This window comes from Ceratotherium simum, chromosome 4 (assembly GCF_057802395.1).
Source record: "Ceratotherium simum simum isolate JZ-2026a chromosome 4, ASM5780239v1, whole genome shotgun sequence".
Taxonomy (NCBI): Eukaryota; Metazoa; Chordata; class Mammalia; order Perissodactyla; family Rhinocerotidae; genus Ceratotherium; species Ceratotherium simum.
In genome coordinates this window covers 36,193,415-36,211,939 of record NC_141903.1, presented here as the reverse complement: position 1 = coordinate 36,211,939, position 18,525 = coordinate 36,193,415, and the positions used below count along the sequence as shown (strand labels likewise).

Here is an 18,525-nt window from a genome sequence, read left to right as displayed (position 1 = left end):
AACCTACCTGGTATGATTTCACTTCTTTGCAATTTGTTGAGTCTTGCGTTTCTGTCCAGAGAGAGATCAACTTTAGTAGATGTTTCATGTAGTCTTGAAAAGAAAGTGTATTCTGCAGTTCTTGGTTGTAATGTTCTATATGTCAATAAGGTCAAGTCTTTTAATTGTGTTGTGAAAATCTTGTATATCCTTCGTGATTTTTTTTTCCTTCGTGATTTTTTTTAATATGGTAAAATACACATCACATAAAATTTACCATTTTAAAGTGTGCAATTCAATGGAATTAAGTACATTCACATGATGTACAACTGTCATCCCTCTCTAGGTCAGAACTTTTTCATCACCCCAAAAGGGAACCCTGTACCTATTAGCAGTCACTCCTTATTCTATCCTCCCTCCAGCCCCTGGCAGCCACTATGGATTTCCTATCTGTCTTTCTGTCTCTATGGATTTGCCTATTCTGGATATTTCATGTAAATGGAATCATACAGTATGTAGTCTTTTGTGTCTGGCATCTTTCATTTAGTATAAAGTTTTGAAGGTTCATCTATGTTGTAGCATGTATCAGTATTTCATTCCTTTTTATGGCTGAATAATATTCCATTGCCTGGATGTACCACAGTTTGTTTATCCATTCATCTGTTGATGGATATTTGAGTTGTTTCCACTGTTTGGTTATTGTGAATGGTGCTGCTAGGAACATTTGTGTACAGGTTTTTGTTTGAACACCTGTTTTCCTTCCTAGGGAGTATGCTAGCTGGGTCATATGGTAATTCTATATTTAACTTTTTGAGAAACTGTGAAACTGTTTTCCATAGTGGCTGAACCATTTTATTTTAATGTAATTTAATTTAATTTAATTTAATTTAATTTTTTGAGGAAAATTGGCCCTGAGCTAACCTCTGTTGCCGTTCTTCCTCTTTTTTTTCCCCCTTTTTTCTCCCTAAAGCCCCAGTAGATAGTTGTATATCATAGTTATATAGTTCTATTTGCTCTATGTGGGACGCTGCCTCAGCATGGCTTAATGAAGAGTATATAGTTCCGTGCCCAGAATCTGAACCGGCAAACCCCAGGTGAATCCCACTGAAGCGGAGTATGCGAACTTAACCGCTACGCCACTGGGCTGGCCCCTGGCTGAACCATTTTAAATTCCCACTAGCAGTGTATGAGGGTTCCAATTTCTCCATATCCTCACCAACACTTATTTTCCTTTTTTTTTTTTAATTATAGCCTTCCTAGTGGGTAGGTTTTGGTTTTGATTTGCATTTCCTTAATGACTAATGATGTTGAACATCTTTTCGTGTGCTTGTTGGCCATCTGTATATCTTCTCTGGGGAAATATCTATTCAAATCCTTGCCCAAAGGCAACCAAAGAAGTGAAAGATTTGTACACTGGGTTTTTCCCCAGTTTTTTGATTTTTAAAAATTTATTTTAAAAAATTGTGGTAAAATACACATAACATAAAATTTACCATCTTAAGCATTTTTAAGTGTATAATTTAGTAATGTTAAATCTATTCACATTGTTGTGCAACCAATCGTTGGGAAAATTTTTCATTTTCCTAAACTGAAACACTATACCCATTAAACAACTCTGCATTTACCCTCCACCCCCAGCTCCTGGCAACCACCATTCTATTTTCTGTCTCTGTGAATTTGACTACTCTAGATACCTCTTATAAGTGGAATCATACAGAATTTGTGCTTTCGTGATTAGCTTATGTCACTTAGCATATCTTTAAGGTTAATCAATGTTGTAGCATGTGTCAGAATTTCCTTCCTTTTTAGGGCTGAGTAACATTCCATTGTATGTAAATACCACATTTTGTTTATATGTTCATCTGCTGATTGGATTGCTTCTACCTTTTAGCTATTGTAAATAATGCTGCTATGAACATGGGTGTGCAAATATTTTTTCAACACTCTGTTTTCAATTCTTTTGTGTATATCCTTAGAAGTGATATTGCTGGACCATATGGTAATCTTATTTTTAACTTTTTGAAGAACAGCAATACTGCTTTCCATAGAGACTGCACTATTTTACATTCCCATTAGCAATGCACAGGGTTCTAATTTCTCCACATCCTCACCAACTCTTGTTATTTTCTGTTTTTTGATAGTAGTCATCCTAATGGATGTGAAGTGATATCTCATTGTGGTTTTGATTTGGATTTCCCTAATGATTAGTGATGTTGAGTATCTTTTCATGTGCTTGTTGACCATTTACGTCTTCTTTGGAGAAATGTCTATTCAAGTTTTTTGCCCATTTTGAATTGCATTTTTTGTCTTTTTGTTGTTGAGTTGTAAGAGTTCTATTTTATATTTTCTGGATACTAGACTCTTATCAGATGTGTGGTTTGCAGTTTTTTCCCCATTCTGTGGGTTGTCTTTTCACTCTCTTGATAGTGTCTTTTGATGCACAAAAGTTTTAAATTTTGATGAAGTCCAATTTATCTATTTTTTCTTTTGTTGCTTGTGCTTTTGTTGTCATCTAAGAAACCATTGCCAAATCCAAGGTCATGAAGATGTACGCCTGTGTTTTCTTGTAAGAGTTTTATAGTTTTAGCTCTTATGTTTAGATCTTTGATCCATTTTGCTTTAATTTTTATATATAGTGTGAGATAAGCATCCAGCTTCATTCTTTTGCTTGTGGATAGCCAAATGTCCCAGCACATTTATTGAAGAGACTATTTTTTTCTCCATTAGATGTTCTTGACACACTTGTCAAAAATCAATTGACCATAGATGTATGGGTTTATTTTTGGACTCTTAATTCTATTCTATTGATCTACATGTCTATTGTTATGCCATTGCCCCAGTGTTTTGATTCCTGTAGTTTTGGAGTAAGTTTTGAAATCAGGAAGTGTGAGTCTTCCAACTTTGTTCTTCTTTTCCAAGATTGTTTTGGCTATTGGGATCCCTTGCAATTCCATATGAATTTGAGGATAAGCTTTTACATTTCTGCAAAAAAAGGCCTTTGGGATTTTGATAGAGATTGCGTTGAATCTGTAAGTCAATTTGGGGAGTATTACCATCTTAACTATATTAAGTCTTCCAATCCATGAATAAGGGCTATCTTTCTATTTATTTAAGTCTTTAATTTCTTTCAGCAATCCTTTATAGTTTTCAGTGTACAAATCTCTCCCTTCTTTGGTTAAATTTATTCCTAAGTATTTTAATCTTTTTGATGCTATTGTAAATGGAATTGTTTTCTTAATTTCATTTTATGATTGTTCATTACTAACCTATAGAAATACAATTGATTTTTGTGTGTTTATCTTGTATCCTTCAACTTTGCTGAATTTATTAGCTCTAATAGTTGTTTTGTAGATTCTTTAGGATTTTCTATATATAAGATCATGTCATCTGTGAATATAGTTTTACTTCTTCCTTTCTAATTTGGATGCCTTTTATTTATTTTTCTTGCCTAAATGATGTGGCTAGAACTTCCAGTACAATGTTGAATAGAAATTGGAAAGTGGGTGTCTTTGCCTTGTTCCTAATCTTAGGGGGAAAGCTTTCTGTCTTTCACCGTTGAGTGGGAGGATAGCTGTGGGTTTTTTCATAAAAGCCCTTTATCATGTTGAGGAAGTTCTCTTCTATTCCTAGTTTGTTGAGTGTTTTTATCATGAAAAGGTGTTGGATTTTGTTAGATGCTTTTTCTGCAATTGAGATGATCATGTGAGTTCCCCCCCTTCATTCTATTTATGTGGTGTATTGCATTAATAGATTTTTGTATGTTGAGCCACTCTTGCATTCCTGGGATATATTCCACTTGATCATGGTATATAACCCTTTTAATATGCTGCTGGATTCTGTTTTCTAGTATTTTGTTGAGGATTTTTGCATTTACATTCATAAGGGATATTGTTCTGTAGTTTTCTTTTCTTGTGATGTCTTTGTCAAGTTTTGGTATCAGGGAAATGCTGGCCTTATAGAATGAGTTAGGAAGTGTTCCCTCTGCTTCAATTTTTTGGAAAAGTTTGGGAAGTATTGGTGTTAATTTTTCTTTAAATGTTTGGTAAATTTCACTAGTGAAGGCATCAGGTCCTGGGCTTTGCTTTGTTGTAAGCGTTTTGATTACTGATTCAATCTCTTTATTTGTTATAAGTCTACTTAGATTTCCTATTTCTTCTTTAGCCAGTTTTGGTAGTTTGTGTGTTTCTAGGAATTTGTCCATTTCCTCTACGTTATCTAACTTGTTGGCATTAATTAATTAATTGTTGTTAACTAGTTAATTGTTTAGTATTCTTGTTCTTCCTGTTACTGAGACAGCAGTTTAAAATATCCAACCAAGTTGTGAATCTATCTTTCTCCTTTCTCCTTCTATCAGTTTTTGTCTTTTATTTTTTTATTAGGTGCATACAAATTTAGAATGCTTATATATTCTGATAGATTGACCCTTTTATCATTATTAAGTGTCTTGCTTTATCTCTAGTAGTGCTCTAGCCTTCAGGTCTATTTTGTCAGATATTAGTGTGGTTATACTGGAGTTCTTTTGTCAGTGTTTGCATTTATATCTTTTTTCATCCTTTTGCTTGCAAGATTTCCATTCCCTTATATTTAAGATTTATCTCTTGTATCATATACTTTAAGAAAAAAATCAAGTCTGATAATCTTTGCCTGTTAATTTGACCATTTAATGAATTACTAATATATTTGAGTTTAGACATACCAAGTTACTATTTTTTTCTCTTTGACTTGTCTGTTCTATTGCCCTTTTTTTCCTCCTTTTTTTTTTTCCTGCTGAGGAAGATTCCCCTTGAGCTGACATCCACTGCCAATCTTCCTGTTTATTTTGTATGTGAGCCACCACCATAGCATGGCCACGGACAGAGGAGTGGTGTGGGTCCACTCCTGGGAACCGATCCTGCTGAAGTGGAGCACACCGACCTTAACCACTAGGCCACTGGGGCTGGCCCGTTTCCTCCTTTCTTGCCTACTTTTGGATTCTTTAATTATCTTTTGGAATTTCATTAGCTTGTTAGTTGTGCGTTCTTTTCGGATTCTTTTTGTGGTTTGCAATATGCATCCTTGACTTATCAAAGTACTTTTACCACTTCCTGGGCAATGAAATGACCTTAAAACACTTTGACTCCATTTATTGCCCTCTCAACTTATGTACTACTGTTATCATGTTTTTAACTATTATATCTCTCTCCCTATTTTATTTCTCAGAAAACTTTATTATTGCTTTACACAATCAATATTCATTTAGATTTAGGGCCCTTTTTGTTGCTCTTCATTCCTTTCTGCTTCTCCATGCTTCCATCTGGGAGGATTTTCCTTCTTTCTGAAGAGTTCCCTTTAGTATTTCCTTTCTTCATTTCAACTTCTTTGTTGAAGTGTGACTGGGGTGTTTCCCAGGGCCCCTTGTCCTTGGTGGGCCCTGAACCCCGATTTTTGTTCTCCAGTCCATAAGACCACTCAGTTGCTCAGCTTTTTGGCCACGACCTGTGAATTGGCAAATGCTTCAAGGAGGAAAGCTGCTCCTTGTTGGGCTCACCTCTCCATGCTTCCCTCCTTTGCAGGATCTTTACCCGTGAAGTCCTCACTGCTTTTATATTTCTCCAATGCCTTCACACAGATGTTTTACTAATATTTTGACCAGCAATTGTTTCTGCCGGGAGAGTTCATCTGCAACAAGATAGTCTTTGTTACTAGGATTGGAAATCTTGCCTGGTTATTTTTTGATTTTGCGCTCCTGACTGATGGCTGGGGAACATTCAGCGTGTGTGGAACTCAGACAATATTATCAACATTGCCCTCATGCTCCTCTGTTACGAATGTACATGTAAGTGGCTATGTATACATATATATATATACATACATATATGTACGTGTAAAATATACACATAAACATGAAACACACTATATCAAGGCACACAGGATCTTTTCTCCTTAACCCTTTGGAAAAGGTATAGAAAATTCTTGCTTGTCAGCTACTTATAAAGCCTTATATCATTGTTTTCTGAATTATTTTCTGTGGTGTGTGAATGTTCCATATGATGTTAATAGATTCTCTTTGCTAAAATGGTGCCGAGGTCAATAAATTTGGGAATCTGTACATGGAATCCTCTCCTTGGAGACTCGCAACACACATAAGCATGTTAAAGACTCTGAAGCATGTAAATAAACTTATTTGATTATGCAACCCTTTTTTGGGGGAATACCTGTTCCCACCTGTAGGTAAATCGTGGGAAACACTGCCTTATAGCAACCTAAAATCACAAAATCCTACACCAGTAAGTATCTGGTGTTCAAGGGTCTTTGTCTTCACAAAGATGAAGTGCCCTCCAGTTTCCTCAAATGTGGATACTGCAAGGAGAATCTGAAGGTATGCACATCAGGTGTTGGGTTTGGAGGGCTGGAGCCCCTTTGTTACTCATTGGTTAAGAAGGCAGAACTTGGGAGTACACTCACTCCCAGCTTTTTGTCTGTTTGTGCCTCCTGGAGTAAGACCATCTGCTCGGATTCCCTTGGTCCCAGCTCAGCTCAGCATGGGGTAACCATGTGTGTTGGTGGAAATTAATTTTTGACTTTCATAAGACCAAACTCTCCCTCACTTCACCTACCTCTTGGAGGTCTTGCCGCCCCTCTGTACAGGTGAGAGGGTGAGACAGTTGTGACGGAATACACAGAGCTTCTGCTCAGGAGCCAAGAGGCCTGGGTTCAAGTCCTGGTGCTGTGTGACCTTGGGAGAGTTAACCATGGAGTAGCGGGTGAGAGCACGGGCTTTGGTGTCAGACACACTCAGCCCTTCCACTTCCTTGCTGTGTGATCATGGGCACGTCACTTCACCTTCTTGCACCTCAGTTTCCTTACCTATCAAGTGGGGATGATGGTAACACCCACCTCACCTTCTCCTTGTTGTGAGAAGGAAACAAGATAATGCATGTCAAGTACAAAACCTGGAACATAGCAGGCACCTGGCAAATGTCAACTATTACAATACTTCATCCAACCCGACTCCTTCATCTAGATTTGAGGAGAACCCCAAACTCTCATGATGCTTGAGGATCAGATAGAATCTTGAATGTGAAAAAGAGTTTTTTAAACTCTTGGAGATAAAGGGAAATCCAGGCAGTTTTTTTCTTACTGCTCTTGATGCTGCCTCATCCCTCTGGCTGGGCAGGGCAGGGTGTGGGGACCACACCAGCCTCCATCCCTACTCTCAGGCAGAACGGTTTCTCCATTACAGAACATTGGCAAGAAGATGTCCTGCCAGCAATTCATTGCCAACTTGGACCAGCTGAATGATGGCCAAGACTTTGCCAAAGACCTGCTGAAGGTATAACCTGCTAAGGGTCCCCATGCCCCCAGCTGTGCCAGGGGTGGGTGGAGAGGAGAGAGGTCTCTGCTCCACTAAGTCCTGAAATTTAGATTTTTAATACTGGGGTCAGGGCCACCATGACTTTGGGACAGAGTTAGAGACCATCCAGCTCAGCATTTGACTGTTGTGTGTTCCCTGAGTTAGGTGGAGGGGTGGGCTTTGTGAGATTTGTTTTCAGTGCTCCATTATCATCATTGCTGTCATGGTAATCATCGACACTGCCACCAACTGCCACAGCTGCCACCGCCATCACCACCACCACCACCACCACCATCATCACCACAGAGAAAAGCCCACGCATTCCTCCAACATCACAGGAATTAAGGGAATCTAGTTTTCTTTTGAGACTGAAGACCAGGGTGGAACTCTGGCCTTTCAAGGCTGGTCAGTTCTTGGCCTTGGAGCAAGAGGAGCAGGTTTTTTGGAGTAGATGATAAGTTCACTCTTAGATAGTGGGTTTGAAGGCCCTGGTGATACTAGGTGGGCGGTTGGATAGTGAGTCTGGAGGTTAAAAAATAGGATGTTGTCTCCATCACTCTTATTACCGTAATTATCGTCTTCACTGACAAGAAGCACTTGTTAAGAATGTATTTGTGAGTGAGATCAAATAATCCAGTCCCACCACCCACCTCTCCACTTCTCCCCATCTTCTACCTATCTACCCATCCTCCCATTCACCTACCCACCAACTCAATAATTCACCTGCCCATTCACCCATCACCCACACATACACTCCCTACACCCCTAAACACTCACCCATACACACTCCACACCCACTCATCTATTCACCCACCCACTCATTTCCCCATGCATTCACCTACCCACCAACCCACTCATATTCAAATCTATACACCCAGTCATCTACCCAGTCATCCACCCACCCATCCCGTTCATTCACCCATCCAACAAATAAGTATGAATCAAACACCCACTTTGCCCTACTGGCTGAAAAGGTGCTCCCTCACTGCATCCACATTGCTGGAGGTAGATGGAGATTTCTTTGATTCTTCATCTGAACTCCTCTCTCTCTTTACCCCTCTCCCAGACCCTTTACAACTCCATCAAGAATGAAAAGCTGGAATGGGCCATGTGAGTAGTGCCCATGGGCACAGATATGGAGAGACTGAATCACTGGGATGGAGAAGGGAGTGGCTGGGGGTGTAGGGAAGTCACTCCTGCCCCTCTCCATGGTGCTGATCTCTCCCAACCCAGGGCCCTGGTGACCCCTGTCTAGTTAGCCAGCACCTGGTATTGAGTTCCCCTTTGGGTTCATTTTCTGTCTTGATAAAAAGTGTGCAATGTTTACACTGCTATGGAATAGATTCAATTGTGACTTTAGTTACATGATGTCCACAACTGGTTTTCTGTACTGGGGATATTGCCACTATTCCCTGTGATGATAACTCTTTCACCTTTGGGAGGTAGGCAGGCAGGAGGCATGGGTCCCCCTATAACCCCAAGAACTTGACAATATTTAGGTGACAACTGTTCTTGGCAGTGGGGAGGGGTGACTTCTCCATAACTTCCTCCCCTGAAATGGCAGTGAGACCTGGAGGTGCCCAGCCATCTGGAAAGAGGTTTGGTGACCTTGCTGGTTGAGGAGACTGAGAGGCTCCTGGGGAAAGTGGCCACACTGCCCTGCTGTAGCCCCACTCCACCCTACCCAGGGCAGCCTGGATCTTTGGGTCCATGTAGAGGTCCCGGGAAGGGACTGTTAGGAACCCCAGCCCCATGGGGAAGAGCAGGCATTCTTCTAGCCGGGCTCCAATGAGGAGGCTAGACTTTAGGGGCCTCATCTATTGGCCGCCCTCCTCCAGCATGTCCGTGGGGCTTGGGTAGCAGCTTCAGTCTGGCTATTGGTTACTACTCCCTGGGTCTGGGCTTTCAGGGTTGGAGAGAGGAGAAGGAAGACCAGGAAGGAGGCCTGGAGATAGTAAGGTCTCCAACTTTCTGATCAAGGGTGAGGATTGGAGCTTGGAGGCCAAAAATCGAAGATCAGGGGTCAGGGGAGAAGGGTGGAGGGGTCAGAGATCTGGATCTGTGATCTGGAATTGGAACCTCTTCATCTCTGCTCTTCACCCCTGACTGGCTTCCAGAAGGGTGGTTGGTGGGGAGAGGGCATGTTTATCTGGGGCTGAGGCCTCCTTGGAGGTGGTGCTCAGGCCTAGTACTTTCCAGAGATGAGGATGAGCTGAGGAAATCACTGTCTGAGCTGGTGGATGACAAGTTTGGGACAGGCACAAAGAAGGTGACGCGGATCCTGGATGGTGGCAACCCCTTCCTGGATGTCCCACAGGCTCTGAGTGCCACCACCTATAAGCATGGTGTGCTGACCCGGAAGACTCACGCTGACATGGATGGCAAGAGGAGTGGGTGTCAGGCGGGGGAAGGGGCATGGGGAGGGATGCTAGTCCAGAGGGGGTCTGGTCCCCTTGACCACTCCTCTGGGGGTGCACATGCAGTAGACATGTGGGGGAAGCAGGGGAGGAGATATGGGGGTGGTGGTTGCAGCCACACCACCCATGCCCCCTTCCCCAGCACCCCGTGGGAGGCGTGGCTGGAAGAAATTCTACGCGGTGCTCAAAGGGACCATCCTGTACCTTCAGAAGGTGAGAGACTGCCCCCAAGTCCTTACCCAGGAGGGGCCAGCTCATTCCCCCACCTAGCCCCTGCCTTGTGGTGCCCAGAGGGTCCTGGGCAGGACCTGAGGCTTAGGCAGTTGCTGGGTCCTCCCTGCATCCTCCCTGACTCAGGCTCACCCAGAACTTTGGTGGTTTCAAGGAGGGGTCTTTTAAATGCCAGGGGCTCAGAGGATACCCAGCATGAGGCCTGCTCAGCCCTCTGGGACAAGCAAGGGGCAGGGAGGAGTCCCTGGACTGACTCCTGCTGAGGTGGGCATGGCATCACAGCATCAGGAGCTGAAAAATGGAGAGAGACATAGGGACAGAGGGGAGATCAAGAGGGAGGACGGTGAGGGTGGAGGAAGTGTGGGTCAGTAAGCCTGAGCCTGGCGATGACAGAGGCTTGCCCACCCCCCACCCCGCCTCTCCAGGATGAGTACAGGCCTGACAAAGCTCTGTCCGAGGGCGACTTGAAGAACGCCATTCGCGTGCACCATGCTCTGGCCACCAAGGCCTCCGACTACAGCAAGAAGTCCAACGTACTTAAGCTGAAGACGGCTGACTGGAGGGTCTTCCTCTTCCAGGCACCGTAAGTAGGAGTGGGAGCCCCCTCACTCCACCCTGGGCGCAGGGCCTGCAACATCGAGCCTGTATCACACCCTCTCCTCATCCACCTCGGAGGAGGCACCCTCAGCTTCCCCTGCACATCAGCCACAAGAGCAAGTGTATCCACTTGGCACAAACCAACAGCTGGGGGCCCTGCAGCAGTGGTTCTCTGTGTGGTCCCCTCAGTGTCTCCTGGAAACTTGTAGAAATGCAGTTTCTCTGGCCCCACCTTACACCTGCGGAATCAGAAGCTCTGGGGATGGGCCAGCAATTGTGGTTTAACAAGCCCTCCAGGTGATTCTGATGCACAGTGAAGTCCCTAAATATGGGGCAGATGGAATCTTTATGAATCATCCTTCACTTTAAGGGGAGGGGGTGGGTGGGAAAGACTCGCCCTACAGTTTCCCTGTAAGGCCTTCCATCCACTCCCCTGTACCCCATACTTCTGTGACTTGGGACTGGAGTTTCATGTGTCAGATGAGCTTAAAAGGAGGGAGGCTAGTAGGTGAGCTCTCAGGATGGGAGTATGCTTGCTGGGCAAGGTAGTGGGGCAGGGACAGGAGGGCGAGTTGGGGCGACCAGTCGCCCAGCTGCCTCTAACGATCCTCTGGGCCTGCTGGTCCCAGGACCCATTAGCTCCAGGGCCATTAGCTCTGGACCTAGACAGCTTTATCTTCACATGAAAACCCAAGTCTCCTCTGGGAGCTGGGACAGAAGGGGAGATCCCTATGCAGATGTGACCAGGCCCATCCAGCCCCTATCCTGCCATCCTCCCTCACTCCTTTGCCCATTATATGAAGGTATTCGTGCCCTTTCTGTGTCAGGCTAGTGCTGGGTACTGGGTACTCGGTGCTGGGTGGCGTATAGGGAGTCCTATTGTGAGAAGCTGGTGCCCTCTGAGCCCCCCTCCTGTCCCCAGGAGCAAGGAAGAAATGCTGTCCTGGATCCTTAGGATCAATCTGGTGGCTGCCATCTTCTCGGCCCCGGCCTTCCCAGCTGCTGTCAGCTCCATGAAGAAGTTCTGTCGGCCCCTGCTGCCTTCTTGTACCACTCGCCTCTGCCAGGTACAAGCTCCTGGGATCATGACACCACCTCCCCAGGCTACCTCTCTCATGCCAGACCTCCCTTCAAAAGCCCCCAGCTCAGCTCCTATACGGGGCCTGGTCCTGGGCTAAGAGACAGAGTGAAGGGGCAGATATTCTCCTCCATCCCCACCACGCTCCATCCCCATTTACAGACGAGAAGACTGAGCCCACACACCACACAGAGGCCTGGTTATGCTGTGGTGGGTGGCATGAGTGTGCTGCTCTGCTGATGGCAATGTATCCTGTGGATGTGATTGTGGGTTTGTGATTGTGAGTTTGTGTGTCTGGGAGTGAATGCAAGAGAATGTGTGTGTCAGAGGGAGCTAGGGACAGGTGAGACTCTGCTGACCCTTCAGCTAGTGCCCTTTTGCTGCCCTCACCTACCTTTAAATGTTTTATTTGTAATCCTAAAAAATCTCCAACTCATTCATCCTCCAGTTTTTCAGGGTTTTGTTGGAGAGGGGAGGAGGTAGAGGGCAGGGAAGCTCCATACTTCCCATCTTTGTCAGGGCCCCTTCCTACTGGGCCCTTTTCCTGGTCTCTCCACTGAGCTCCAGGGGCTGCTGCTTATGCCCAGAGCCCTGTGCATGCACACGCAGTGCACACACATACCACATACCACATAAGCACATGCATGTGTATATATATACATGTGCAGTGCACCCACACCACACACATACACATGCATGCAGTCCACTGCCCACACAGCACAAAGTGGTCTGGCTGTACTGTGATGGGTGGTATATATGTGTGTGCTGGTCTGTGAGTGACAGTGTCTCTGCCTGTCTTAGGGTGTGATCCTGGGTCTGTGGCCATTGTATGTGTCTGGGCATGAATGTGAGAGAATGTGTGCATTGTATGGAGCCAGGGGTAGCCAAGGCTAGGCTGCCCCTTGGTTTAGTGTGTTTGTGTGTGCGTGTGAGAGTCCACATGAACCAAGGGGGGTGCCTGGGTGATTGTGTGTCTGCGTCAGGGAGTGCGCACGTGCATACAGTGTGAGGGTCTCTCATCTCCTGATTGTGTGTCTGTGTCAGGGAGTGTGCATGTGCATACAGTGTGAGGGTCTCTCATCTCCTGAGCCTGCTGGGGAGTATCTAGGAGAGCTGATGCTGAGGAGAGGAAGGGAGGAAGGAAGAAGGTGGAGGAGCCCTCCCTTGGGTTCAGAGCTTGGCTCTACCCGCATGTATCTGATGACCCAGGCCAGGCCTCAGTTTCCCTTTGGTGGAGCAGATCCTGGTGGGACAGGATTAGACCCATCCCTATGACATCCTGAGAGTAGAACCTCACAGTCCAGAACTTGTCTTTGCAGGAGGAGCAGCTTCGTTCTCATGAGAATAAGTTGAGGCAGGTGACTGCAGAGCTGGCTGAGCACAGGTGTCACCCCGTCGAGAAGGGCATTAAGTCCAAGGAGGCTGAGGAGAACCGGCTGAAGGAGCACTATCTCATGTTTGAGGTGGGCCCTCTGCGGGATGGATCACAAAGGGCAGGGCTGGAGCAAGAGGAGGAGGCCAGCTCCTGCCATCCACCTCCTACCACCAACATCATTCCACAGCCGAGGGCTCTAGTTTGGGGGTTCCCCACTTTAGGGGCTCCCCTGAGGCAATTATGAATCATGCATGGCCTCTTGTGGGCTGGTCTCTGCACAGTTCAGCTGCCAATTGTTAATCAAACAATCGTGCCCTCACTTGTGTCTCTCAAAGAGCACCAGACGGGCTCCACCGGAAACCCCCGCCACCTCTCTCCACCCTTCACCAGGCCTCTTCCTCACCTCCACTTCCCCGACAGACCCAGATCCTTGGCAAGTTTTTACAACCAAACCACAGAACTCGCAAGCCTTATCCATGTGCCTTTCCCCCTTTTTGTCTCATTTTCCTCTTTCACATATGTTTATCAAGCAGAGCAGCTTAATCTCTCCTTCTGTGCTCTCCTTTCTTTCCATCTCTGCCCACTACCCTGATTCTGCCTCTCGAAGCTCTGCAAATGGGGCTGACAGAGCATTGCCTTTGTTGAGTGAAGGATATAGGGTTGGCTTGGGGGAGGAAGGTAGGAACCGCTTGTCCATTTTGGACTGACCTTGGGGTGGATAGACAGAAAGAGAGACTGAGATGGAGCCAGGGAGCCCCTGGAGCAGGAAGGGCAGGAATTCACCAATCTCGGTCTCTAGGTTTCCACATTGATTTTCTTTTCTTTTCTTCTTCTTCTTTTTTTTTTTTTTTTGTGAGAAAGACTAGCCCTGAGCTAACATCCAGTGCCAATCTTCCTCTTTTTTTTTATTTTTATTTTTTGCTGAGGAAGACTGGCCCTGGGCTAACATCCGTGCCCATCTTCCTCTACTTTATATGGGACGCTGCCACAGCATGGCTTGACAAGCGGTGCGTCAGTGTGCGCCCGGGATCCAAACCTGCAAACTCCGGGCTGCTGCAGTGGAGCACGTGCATTTAACCACTGTGCCACCGGGCCGGCCCTCGACGTTGATTTTCTATTGAGGTGTGGGGAAGAGAGGAGAGTTCCAGGTTAGATCCTGAGCTTTTGAAAAACATAAAGCTTTTTGTTTTTCTGAGGAAGATTCGCCCTGAGCTAACATCTATGCCAATCTTCCTCTATTTTGTATGTGGGTCGCCACCACAGCATGGCTGCCAACAAGTGGTGCAGGTCTGTGCCTGGGAACCGAACCCAGGCTGCTGAAGTGGAGCACGCCAAACTTAACTACTGGGCCCTGGGCCAGCCCCCCCCAAAACATAAAGCTTTATAGCTTTCGGAAGTCTCAGATCCAGTCTCTGCAATGTAAAAATAGTGATGGCAAAAGCTACAGAGGACTGATCTCTTGCCAATTGCCAGGCGTGATTTTCTTCATTTCCTTTGTATTGACTGATCTAATCGTCATATTGACTCTGTGAAATGTTATGTTATTATCCCCATTTTGCAGATGGGGAAGTTGGGGCTTGGAGAGGTCAGATCACTTGCCTGAGGTGACACAGTTAAGAAGTGCAGGAGCCAGGATCCTAACCCAGGGGATGGGTTGTAGCTCCAGTGCCCTGGTCTTTCTCACTCCCACCTGGCTTAACGGGGTCGAGACGGGGGTGAAGCTCGGCAATGAAGGGTCTTTCTGCTCATGTGGCAGAGCTGGGCCAGAACAGGGTCTCCTGATCCTTAGTCCCTGCTTCTTCCAGGACCTCAGCCACCCTTGACTGTGGTGAGGGCCTGAAGCTCAGAGTCAAGGCCCTCAGACACTCCCCAATCTCCCCCCTAAATGTTTACCAATTTACAGTCCCTTTATTAGCTTATGAATGTACCTCTCTCCATGCCCTCACCAACACTGGATGTTATCAGATGTTTTAATCTTCACCAATCTGATAGGTTTAAGAAGTCATGTCTCATTGCTATTTTAATTTGGATTTTAAAAAGTTTTTAATTGTAAAATACACATAACATAAAATTTATCATCTTAACCCTTTTTAAGTGTGTAGTTCAGTCAAGTCTATTTGCACTGTTGTACAACCAATCTCCAGAACTTTTTCATCTTCCCAAACTGAAACTCTATACGCATTAAACAACAACTCCTCAACACCACCTCCACCCTGCAGCCCCTGGTAACCACAATTCTACTTTCTGTCTTTATAAATTTGATTACTCTAGGTACTTCATATAGGTGGCATCATACAGAATTTGTGTTTTTGTGACTGGCTTATGTCACTTAGCATAGTGTCCTCGAGGTTTATCCATGTTGTAGCATATGTCAGAATTCCCTTATTTTTTAAGGCTGGATATTATTCTATTGTAAGTATATACCACATTGTGTTTATCCATTCATCTGCTGATGAACATTTGTTTTGCTGCTATCTTTTGGCTATTCTGAATAATGCTGCTATGAACATGGGTGTGCAAATACCTTTTTGAGACTCTGCTTTCAGTTCTTTTGGATGTATAACCAGAAGTGGTATTGCTGGATCATGTGGTAATATTATTTTTCACTTTTTGAGGAATAGCCATACTGTTTTCCACAGTGGCTGTACCATTTTACATTCCCACCAGCAGGGCACAAGTGTTTCAATTTCTCCATATCTTCAGCAACATTTGTTATTTTCTGATAGTAGCTGTCCTAACAGGTGGTATCTCATTGTGGTTTTGATCTGCATCTCCCTAATGATTAGTGATGTTGAGCCTCTTTTTCATGTGCTTATTGGCCATTGGTATATCTTCTTTGGAGAAATGTCTATTCAAGTCCTTTGCCCATTTTTTAATTGGTTCGTTTGTGTTTTTGTTGTTGATTTTTAGGAGTTTTTTATATATTCTGGATACTAGACCCTTATCAGATACATAATTTGCAAATATTTTCTCCCATTCTGTAGGCTGCTTTTTCACTCTAGTGATTGTGTCCTTTGATACACAGAATTTTTAAAGTTTGATATAGTCTCATTTATCTATTTTTACTTTTGTTGCCTGTGCTTTTGGTGTCATATCCCAGAAGTCATTGCCAATTAATTTGGATTTTTAAAATTACAAGTGAAATTTCTGTGCATGTCCCTTGCCTATTTTTTTTATTGAATTGTTTATCTCCTTTTTCTTGATTTGTGAGACCTCTCTAAATATTAAGGAAATTAGTCTTTTGTCATATAAGATACAAATATTTTTTCACATTTTGTTGTTTATCTTTTGACTTGGTTTTTGGCCTTTCTCTGCCCTTTTTCCAGAAAAGCCGTTATGAGACCTATATCCACCTCCTGGCTATGAAAATCAAAGTGGGCTCAGATGACCTGGAGAGGATTGAGGCCCGGCTGGCCGCCCTGGAAGGGGATGACCCTTCTCTCCGCAAGACACACTCAAGCCCTGCCCTCAGCCAGGGCCACGGAACTGTGACTGGCAGCAAAGCCATGAAGGATACCACTGGGCCAGATACTTAGCTGGCATGGATGGGCAGGCCTTGAGGCAGACAAATGCCCCCAGAGGGGTCAGTGAGCACAATTCCAGCCAGGGGCCACTTGGACTAGCTCCAGGCAGTTGACGGGCAGCCAGAGGGGTGCGGAGAGCCCTGTAGGCCAAGGAGATGGAGATGCTATTCATGGCATTTGTCTTCTTGCATCCCGGGGCTTCTTTGGGCCTCAGACCCTCTCCCCAGCCCTCACATCCCTCTCCACCACAGAGCCTCATTTTGTAGGCCAGCTGTGTGCATGCTCTAGACACCATCTCACTGGAGAAGCGGGAAGGGTGTTGACTTCCCAAACCCTCCTCTTCTCACACGTTCCTCCCCTCATCTCCCTTGTTTCCGAGGGCAGGTCTTGACTCCAGGTCTCAGTTTGGACCCCACCCTTTCTCCTCCTCTTTCCTCTGAGTTGACCAGCAGCGGGTCTGCAGACCACCAGCACCATCCTCTCCTCCCTCCACCCCACAGCCTCTGGAACCACGTCCCGTTCTCCTGCCTCATGTCGCAATAACCCAGGACCCGGGCTTGCGCCCTCGAGGCCAAGCTGTCTCCACTCACCTGTGTGTCCACCTCACCTTCCATCCATTGAAGCCACTACTGCTTCCTTTTATATGGACATAAATGTATATATATAAGAATTATATATAAATAAGGAGCCTCTTTAAAGATGGTTTGGAACTGATATCAGTTAGAGGATGAAATAAGATGAAGGAAAAGCCTATTTCAGAACTCTACCTGTTAGTGAGTAGGGCTGCTCTCTGGCCCCCTGGTGGCCCTGACACTCTGGGAGGGAAGGTGGAGATAGTGCTGACCTCCTCGCACCCCGTTTCTTCCCTTTTCCGGCTGACCTGTGACTTACACTGCTCTTACAGTTGATGCTTTGGAATAAATAGTGTGTATGTGTGCCACCCCATCTGTCCCGCAGGCATCCTGCATATGAGTGGAATGGGACCATGGCCCTGTTTATATATCAGTCTTTATGTTGGTGCTGCCAGGTCTCTGAGCTACAGAGGTGGCCTCTTGTACAGATCCACTGCTACAGGAATAAAAGACACTCTCCTTTGCAAATAGCCATTTGTCAACAAGCCCAGAGATCTTTGGTGGGGGAAGGTTATGGAAGCCATCAATTCTTGGTCTTGGGAAAAGGTGGAATGACAAGTTGCTGATTGTTTTTTAGGTTGACATTTCTTTCACTCTTCTAGTGACTCAGAAACGCTAGCTAAGGACACGACTGGGAAGAATAGAGAAATTTGTCATGTGATGATCACAGACTAGCATCCTTTAAACCCTGCATTCCTCAGACCGACAATGGTGGGAGCGACGGCACCCTCAATGCAGCTATGACGAGGAAATCCTTTCTATTTTTTAAATAGGTTACTGTAGTTTGGCCAGCAATTTGACCTCAGTGGTAACATATTTAGTTAATAAGATAAGCCAACCTGGCAACTAAGTACCCAACATTTACAAGCCCACTCACATTTGATGCAAGGGACGTGTCAGTCGGTGGAGAGATGTAGTAACTTAAAGCCAGATTATTTAATTTGGATCAGCTGAAGTATATTTTATAACTAAACCATCTGGCCCCTTTGTTTTGCTGAGGGGAAGTAAATGTTCATTTAAATGAAGTTGAAAGAGCAATGTGGCAACATAAAAGAGCTCCTTGCACTTTCTCCACGCTGTCTCAAAGGTCCTTTGCTTTTGGGAGTCAGCTTCCCACCCTCCACCTCCTGAGGGCGGGTGAGTGAAATCAGAGGAGCAAGCTCCCTCCCCTGCAGACCGATGTGCTTCCCTGAGCACTAGTTGTGCCTCCCATCAGTAAAAAAAATTTTAGGTCACTTTCTTAATTGTATAATTATTTATTGTAAATTATATACATGTACTACTATACTAAAATATGTACATTATAAAACATCCACAAAAATAGAAATTTAAAAAAGATGAGCTGAAAATAAATCTAAA

At 44.9% G+C, this 18,525-nt stretch overlaps 1 protein-coding gene across 2 annotated transcripts in view; it reads left to right on the top strand.

The window, feature by feature from the left end:
* The window catches only part of PSD2 (pleckstrin and Sec7 domain containing 2), a 33,172-nt gene extending 14,647 nt beyond the window's left edge, over nucleotides 1-18,525 (top strand). For both annotated transcript variants that reach the window (XM_004420104.3, XM_087429704.1), the window contains 8 exons: nucleotides 7,202-7,291; nucleotides 8,379-8,422; nucleotides 9,512-9,702; nucleotides 9,872-9,942; nucleotides 10,386-10,543; nucleotides 11,480-11,624; nucleotides 12,955-13,098; nucleotides 16,337-18,525. In XM_004420104.3, coding sequence (XP_004420161.2) covers nucleotides 7,202-7,291; nucleotides 8,379-8,422; nucleotides 9,512-9,702; nucleotides 9,872-9,942; nucleotides 10,386-10,543; nucleotides 11,480-11,624; nucleotides 12,955-13,098; nucleotides 16,337-16,546 — 1,053 coding nt within the window. In that variant the 3' untranslated portion in view covers nucleotides 16,547-18,525. The remainder of the gene's footprint in view (nucleotides 1-7,201; nucleotides 7,292-8,378; nucleotides 8,423-9,511; nucleotides 9,703-9,871; nucleotides 9,943-10,385; nucleotides 10,544-11,479; nucleotides 11,625-12,954; nucleotides 13,099-16,336) is intronic.